This window comes from Cornus florida, unplaced genomic scaffold, assembly GCF_030987335.1.
Source record: "Cornus florida cultivar Cherokee Brave unplaced genomic scaffold, ASM3098733v1 CherokeeBrave_3.0.0_Hap2_Chr01, whole genome shotgun sequence".
NCBI classification, from domain to species: Eukaryota; Viridiplantae; Streptophyta; class Magnoliopsida; order Cornales; family Cornaceae; genus Cornus; species Cornus florida.
In genome coordinates, this window is record NW_026775571.1 from 119,532,827 (window position 1) to 119,541,283 (window position 8,457).

At 37.2% G+C, this 8,457-nt stretch overlaps 1 protein-coding gene across 1 annotated transcript; it reads right to left on the reverse strand.

The window, feature by feature from the left end:
• Positions 1-1,817: 1,817 nt before the first annotated feature.
• LOC132267185 (lactoylglutathione lyase GLX1-like) lies at positions 1,818-7,516 on the reverse strand. Its single transcript, XM_059768273.1, has 9 exons — positions 7,423-7,516; positions 6,224-6,351; positions 5,965-6,089; positions 5,120-5,184; positions 4,822-5,037; positions 3,315-3,362; positions 3,116-3,223; positions 2,859-3,011; positions 1,818-2,017 (listed from the first exon to the last, which is right to left on the reverse strand). The coding sequence occupies exons 2-9, from the start codon at positions 6,328-6,330 to the stop codon at positions 1,976-1,978; spliced, it is 864 nt and encodes a 287-aa protein (XP_059624256.1). The 5' UTR covers positions 6,331-6,351; positions 7,423-7,516; the 3' UTR covers positions 1,818-1,975.
• Positions 7,517-8,457: the final 941 nt, after the last annotated feature.

The following is an 8,457-nucleotide window of genomic DNA, read 5'->3' on the forward strand; positions in this document are numbered from 1 at the left end:
CGATAGTCCAAAATGTAATATTATAGTATACTTGTTCATAAATTTACTTAGACAAGTATATTTATTTGAATTTAGTATGTGCACATACAAAAATGACCACATACTATTGAACACTGAGATATGCCGTAAGCAAGATAACAAAATGTTTCTTAAGAAAATGCTGTTAATATCATACTTCTGCATTCTGCTTAAGTTTGATTGCAAAATTAAAATATACGGGTAATAAACATGTATTATTTTCCTTTCAAAGAAACATCTCAAGAAAAATAAATTTTAGTCATATATAATGGTATTATCTTTTTTTCAAAAATTTATATTTTTATTTGGATAATTATCTTTTATTGCTACATAGGTGGTAATCAGAAAATTAAAAGATGGAAACTAAAAATAGAGTGAGAGTAATTTTGTATTAAAAGAAAAGAATATAGATGAGTTTGAAAAATAATCCATAAATTTAATCTAATGATTCATATAGAAAAGTGTGGATTAATTTTATATATATATATATATATATATATATAGTAACATACAATATTGTAGTCCGACCTCAACCTTTGAAATTCCTTTAGAACTGGAAAGCAAGGATCCTACATGTGACGTGTTGAACTAATCAGATGCAAGGTCCTAGATATTTCTGGGAATTATTAGAGGAAAGAGCAGCTGTCTCTGTTTGTTTGGAAATGTCAAATACGTGCCACTTAAGAAACATTGCGCCTCTGTAATAATCTCATCCAACTAAATTAAAAATTAATTGTGACCAAAAGTAGAAACGCGACGCCATCAATGCACACGCTTATGCTTGTGTATAAAAATGGAATAGAGCTAAGAGAGTTTTGAAATACCGATTAATTGCCTCCTTCCTCGAGAGCTTCCGACATGGCTTTCTTCTCCGTCATCTTTGGTTGTGGTGGTTGCCTTTCTCATTCTAACCGGGTTGCTGCAAGTGCAGGAGAGAATGTGGTCAGCACTCATAACGCATCGCCCAAATCAAAGATCAGGTCACCCATTCCAATGTCCTATTTCCCCATTGGATCAAGATTTTCAAAGTTATGAGCTACTGAGCTGTGTTACTTTATTCATGTGCCTACTTCAAGATGAAACTCATGCTTATGGTGTAAAGCCAACGTTGTTTTTTTTATGTATCATGCTTAAAATAAAATATAAGATATATTGTGTTACTCTAGACTTTCTATCTTATAATATATTCTAAAAGGTTTTCAGAGAATTACAGCATTCATCAACCTCTGCATGTTCATGTACGTACCACACCTCTCGATTTCAGGTTCTGGGTTCAACCCATAAGGTAACAGCATTATAGCACACCATTATAGTTAAATTCAGATTCTGTTCTGATATTGTTACAAATCATGACACCACGATGGTTGAGTTTTGACATGTGCATTCAAAGCTTTCAAAAATTACACAAATCTATTGTCGTTCACTCAAACGCGTGCACAATCTGCATCTGACCCTCTTCATCACTCAAATGTGTGGGCAATCACAAATTTTGTTCATTGAGTGGATCAAATGAAGTACAGGTGCTATACTGCATCCAACGGTCCTGCACAATCTGCCTCCGACGGTCCATCACACATAAGAGTGATGTGGGCCATCGGATGCGGTTCAACACTTATGTTGTACCACACAGGATCTACCCTAATCTGTCCAACATGATGTTGGAATCACTACAGACGCAATAATCTAGTTTGTAACCTGGAGCGCGCATTCAATGGGGGCGGCAAGTTTTGACAAATAGTATCCAATAATTTCTCATCAAAATAGCCAACACGAAAGAGATCATCAAAATAGCCAACACGAAAGAGAAAGAGAGCATATGTAGATATTACAGGGATAGCTGTTGTCAATATGAAGACGGCCTTGTTAGTAAAGCCAGATTAACTTATTCATATTAGAGGTTGTACTAAGATCTATACGCGCAACACATTTGCACAATGCTTTTTCATTTCGGAATTTACTACTGCAGTTCCTTCAGAAAATCTTCATTGTCAACAAGAACCTGCATATATACAGCCAAAGAAACATGATTTGAGCTTGAAAGCATTTGAGGAAGTGCTACATAACCACACATTAATTGTTTAAACCATGCAAAGTTATGCAAATCATCCCAAAACCATCCAAGGTTATGCAAATCATCCCATCTCCTGTTCACTTGTTGGTATGGGATAAATGCCTAGAAGCTTAAAACTTAAGAGCTTTGAACTTTTTCAGGACAGAAATTATAGAAAAATTATAGAAAATAGCAGAGGTGGCACCATCTAAAGCAAAAGTTGAAGGATGGATTTGGTATGGGGGTCAAAGATTCTTCTGTTATTTACAATGCAAATGAGGTTCAAAGTAAGGTAGACATTGAGAAAAATAGAAACGCGGAGAGATGAGAGAACATCCAAATCAATAGAAGACCAAGTTACCACTAGCATATTGGTCGATAACATAGAAGGCAGTAAAATCCAATGGCATGAAATGTCATGGAGTCATCGACTTATCTAGTGACACCAGCAGATGGATAGGTTTCCTCTCTCAATTAAGCCATAAATTATAGGATATTGAAGCATTTTCTTTAAGATGTTTGGTAAAAGACTAACATTGAATGCCTAAACTCTCCATAAAGTGAATTAGGGCTTCAATAACATATTTATCTCCAATTATATGGGTATGCATGTTCCCGTTAAATAAAGTCAAAAAGAACTTTCTAAATTAAAGGGAAAAAATAGCATTTTGTTATGTTTTAAGAGAAAGCTGAAAGCCCTGTTCTATAAAGCTAAGGTTCAATAATATTTTTGCTTCTGCCACAGTAATATTAGAACCCAAAAAGGTTATTTGTTAAAGAGAGAACTTACTGTTTTCCAGCCATCTGGATCTAGAAAAGAGGTAATCTTAGTGTTAATTCCAGGAATTGGCCCCGGTTCTCGAGTTATCTTTCCTCCAAGCTCTTGGGTGACCAATTTTATGACCTCAGCACTTTTATACACATCATCAGTACTGATAGCAACCTAAATGAAGAGAAACGTAATGTCAGAATAAGAAGAAGAAAATGTGTCTTAAAATGGAATGAAACAGACTCGACTCAAGGTTTCAGAGTAATTATAAAACCAACCTGCGCATATGCATTTCCTTTTGTATATTCAGTCACACCATAATTATATGTCAATTCCAGAACAGTTGTCTTATCTTCATCAGTATACCCCATCATGGCTAAGGTGTACTGTACAGTACATGAAACAGAAAATAAGTGATATAATTAATATATATGCCACCTGAATCCTAGTGTAAAAAATTATACAAAAAAAAATCACCTTGTATTCTGGTCTATCAATCTTTCTCAAAAGTTTCATTCCCAGTGCCTGCAAAAAAGGGATCCCCAATAAATTCAGCATACAGATTTGATAGTACAACTACAAAGGTCCGTCAGGATGAAACAGAACATATATCTCTGAAAAGCTTAAAAATTAGAAGTACTCGAACTCCAAGCTTCCATTTGTTTCATGAAGTTCCTTCAAGGGAACCAAATTTTTAGACTCAGCTAGTGCAAGTAATTGAACCACAACATAATTCAGACCAGATGTAGAGTCAAACCTTGACCCAACTTCTGAAATCAGCGGGACAGACTCAGCCCTATATGGTATATACCTAATTTACATGCATGTGATCCACATCCACTATTATGGATGAGTGTAACGGGTGGGCACTTGCCCATTTACCCAAAAGCTCGAACTGTTAGGTAAGGCTGCATACCCACCCATTTATACCCAATCTCTTTCCCATCCGATTCCGATGTGGGACAAAATGACCCTTGTTACATTCTCCCCCACCCAAACTCGCAACGCCCTCGTTGCGGTTGGGCCACCCTGCCTACCCGGGTGGACTCACCCGGACGCCTTCCGGGCCGGGCGCTTGGCGTGGCACCGGATCAAGGACTGGGTTTGGCTCTGATACCAACTGTAACGGGTGGGCGCTTGCCCATTTACCCAAAAGCTCGAACTGTTAGGTAAGGCTGCATACCCACCCATTTATACCCAATCTCTTTCCCATCCGATTCCGATGTGGGACAAAATGACCCTTGTTACAATGAGTCACTTGTAAATACCAGTGATATCGAAAGTCAAAGAATGCAATTTTATGAATCCTAACAAAAGTGTGCCACTTTTTATTCAGACATCTGACTCAACCATTAGAGTGCATTGGACCAGAAATGTATTGTTCACTAGTTTTACTTTTGCTGATACACTCAAGCAAAGGGTCAAGAAGAGATAAGCAGGTGTAATTTTACCTGTCACATGTACAATATTGTGTTAAAATTAAGGGTGAAGAATGGGGAAAAAACAAATTACGAGTGAAGTTTTTTTATCAAAGCACAGGCTGCTCTTTTCCAAACTAATCGTGCAACTTCTCCGATGCTTCAAGCCTACACATGTCAAAGGTGTAAATGACAAAAAATTACATTTTCTAGTTGCTCCAGCCATAGGCATTCACCAAATTGCACAACTTCGAGGATTAGAAAATTAATATTTCCATATGCTGCAAAGTGAATCCAGTTTTTTTCCACCATATGGATGACATTTTCTTCTGCTTACCGGATCTCAAAGTGGCTGATCACCATACCAACCACTAAAAAGGATCACCCAAACTAGAGCCTCCATCTAGAGAACTAGAACTAGATAGATAATATATTTTTCATTATATACTATGTACGCACTCACAAATTATAAATATAACTACAGTAAATCAAGTTGACTTGAAAAGCAGATTGATCATACGCATGGAATTCACACACACACACAAACAACTGAAAATGAACTTTACCTTCTCATAGAATTTGATAGAGCGATCAAGATCACCAACACGTAGCATTACTTGACAGAGTGGTTCAGGAGTAGGACCTCTTTGAATAATTTCAAAAGCGTAACCGTCAGGATCTTTCACAAAAGCAATAACAGAGTTTCCACCTTTAACAGGACCAGGCTCCCTTGAGACACTGCCACCACCCTTGGCTTTTACTTCTTCAACTAATTTGTAAACCTGCAAACAAGTGCGATGAGGATACCAGATCCACTGAAGCCAAATCATGTGCTAAACATTAAAATATTAATATAACACTTACATCTGGAGTTGCAATAGCAAAATGTCCAAAGCCTGTTCCAATGTCATATTTATCCACTCCATGGTCTTGGAATCATCAGAAAAAATGTATCAGAAAGTAAAAGTGAACATTAATGAATTTACAACCCTAAAATTAATACTGTAGTAAGAAAGAACAATAAAAATATGAATTTACATGTTACAACCCTAAAGCTAATATTGGGACAGTGCTCTGCCATTTATGGTAATACAGATTTCCCGTCTAAAGACGACGTCACTTGACATTTATTGTATATTAAAAGCTCCTTCTAGCAAAGTAACTTATTTCTGATTAAATACAATCAGTATGTGTCATAAAAATCATCCTCCTCTTTTAATAAAGGAAGGATATAAACCTTCTATTTCTTTTTGGGGGGAGGGGTTTGGGTTGAGAGAGAGAGAGAGAGAGGTGCACATTACACAAGTATTTCAAACTTGCTGACTAGAAAATGGTTGGATTGTATCAAAGGACAACCATTCCAAGGCATGGTTCATTTGATGGTCAGAATGTCTCAATCTTTGGAAATGACATATATAAAATGAAGCATAATGGTGGGAACTTTGCACTATGGTCAACTATAAGTATCTTTACTTTTCTCTTCCTTTCTTTTTCTTCTTATTTTATTTTTATTTTTATTTTTTATCATGCTTGTTATATTCTTCTGGCGTAACTTTTCATATACAAATTTATAACTTCATTTTAGAGTCCTTAAAACAGTGGAACTTGACAATTTTTTATATCACATATAGAAGCACTATAGAGAATGAATTTACTGCTATATATGATTGAGTAACATAATAAAATAGGAATGTTTGGTTTAAACATACTGTATGTTAACTCCACTACGAAATGAGACTCTTCTGAACCGAACCCAAGAAAGGCATTTGAGTATTTCTCTTCTGGAACATCTCTCTTCCTCAACAGCTTCATCCCAAAACATTCTGTGTAAAACCTGATCACACATAAAAGTGAATTGAGAAACTTAAAAAAAACCAAAAATCAAAATCACAATTAGCTCAAAGGTAATGCTTTTGTTTTTATTTCCCCAAATAGTCAAGGAGACAAGGCAATGTAATAAAGGCATACTTGATTGTGCGATCAAGGTCACCAACACGATATACAGCATGTAAGAACCGGTGCTTATCCTTCTTTGGCCACTCCAACAACTCGTTACTTGGTGCATCCGAAGCCATATTCAAATAAAAGTGATTGCTCTGCTCCAGAAAAAAACTTGATGTAAAAAAAAGGGACATTTAACTTACAAAATCTATTCATCATGCTTGCTCTTATAGAACTAAGTAAGCAAAAAGTGGGAGTTCAGTCGCTATATTTTAACAGAATATGAAGGCATGTGTCTAAAGTTTAAAGTGAAATCATTGGAATATTTCTGATGAGATTTAAATTTGAGGCACCATTATTTTTTGATATATGTACAAAAAAAAATTAAAAAAATAAAAAATAAATGTCATGGTAACTGCAACAAGTAGACTCAGCATATTCAACTGAGACAGATTGACACTAGAAATTAAACCTATACGCTTCAGAAAAAACCTTTCAATTGATTACGGAGTATTCTTTTCTTTTCTTTCTATTTTTATTTTTGATGGAGCCAAACTGTAGAAAATTACATGAAGACTTGGAATCTCAGCAAAAGAATTGGGATCTAAAAATGCTTTATGAAACATCTTTTCATCATATTCTTTGGCAATCAAACAGTCCGGAATCCGGATAGAAAAGCTTGTACATCTAAATTGACATTCCCAGGGCAATTGCCGCAAAAAGTGAGTTAATAATCGAATGAGTATTTTATTATTATTATTATTATTATTTGATAAGTTTCAAATTTTATGTAATAATAATCTAATGAGTATGGATGTTATTAAATTGAAATCTTCATTTAAACTTTAAATCCTACAAACACAAATGGGTATACAAGAACTCATCCAACCAACATGTATAGGGGAGATTAATTTTCTTTAATTCAAAGAAAACTGAAGAAGTTCAGATTAATGACACACCGTCCTTTTACCCATCAATCACTGACCAGAAACAAAGCATAGCATTCATATGAAAATTCAAACAATCATAGATGTGTGAAACAAACAGACAACGCCAAGATCGAGCCCTCGTTATGGTTTAATTTACCAGGTAAGAATAAGTATTACAGTATTAATTAAATTCTAGGTTTCATAATTATAAACTCATATAGATCAACCACAACAAATATATATAAATATATAGAGAGAGAATAAAAAGGTTTGGATTGGGGAGTGAGAGCTGCTTACCAAGGGGGAGTGAAGCGGAGTAACGAAAGTCCTAGAAATGATCCTGGAAAAGGCTTGACTTAATCATCTCCACCATCCCACTAAAAGTCTAAAAAGAGTTTTAAAAGGTAATTTAATTGGTGTGTACCCCACTCCAGTCGCATTCGGTTGAGTCGGGATGGAATCGGATTAATTCTTTTATAATTTTCCAATTTTTAGGCCACGCGTCTTTAGTTGAGATCACCATGTCAGAGAGACAGATGATGCCTTGGACGAAAAACGTTCATGTTCAATGAACCTATTTGTCACGGGCCTAGAGATTTGGCGCAGCGGTACGCCCGTGGGGCACCAAGGCATTGCTTCAGCTCGCGCAAGCGCCCTGATCAGCCACCATGACCTGCCCTCTCAAGGATATATGCTGACTGGTTTCGATCTGTCTTGGTCTCATCAGGGGAACGGCTGCAGCTCGCGACCAGTTTGTGCAGGGATGGCCGACTCCCTTTTTCATAGTTAAGTCCACGACTAGCGACAAGCACCTCGAACTGAACCGAGTCGACCTGCCTGAACTCTGAAGAAATATCATCTTATGGTTCTGCACGCCCCTTCCCTGGAACCATTCCCAGTCAATGAATATTCTTAGCCAACCAGCATGCGTGTCTTCTATGCTCATGGCGTCGTTAGGAATCAGAACGTGACATTCTCCCCCACCGAAATCCTGCGACGCCCTCGTCGCAGTACGGCGCTGACTCCACTGCATCCAACATTCCAAAGTCTATCTCCTCCAAGTGGTATGCTCACCTGCTCACCTGCCCACCATCGCTTCCTTGTACAACCCCTGGCTGCATTCGCCCAATAATAGGGTTTCGGGGTAAAGGGACGCCCACTCCTTCGGGACGCAACCCCACATTATGCCGCCTCCGCGACACCCCAAGCAAACAAAGGCCTTCTGGCTGACTTGATACCCGCCCTTCACAACGATTTGCACGCCTCTTGAACTTGTAAGAACTTTGGTGCGCGCGGCCCTCCGGCTTCAAAGGACGCATCTTCATGGGGAGA

What these genes read in the sequence shown, in the direction of transcription:
- LOC132267185 (XM_059768273.1), bottom strand. Translation starts at nt 6,330, where the DNA reads ATGGCTTCGGATGCACCAAGTAACGAGTTGTTGGAGTGGCCAAAGAAG. An exon ending in TTGATAGACCAGAATACAAG is followed by an intron (nt 3,224 to 3,314) that starts GTGATTTTTTTT and finishes TGTACTGTACAG; the next exon opens with TACACCTTAGCCATGATGGG. An exon ending in ATCCAGATGGCTGGAAAACA is followed by an intron (nt 2,018 to 2,858) that starts GTAAGTTCTCTC and finishes GTATATATGCAG; the next exon opens with GTTCTTGTTGACAATGAAGA.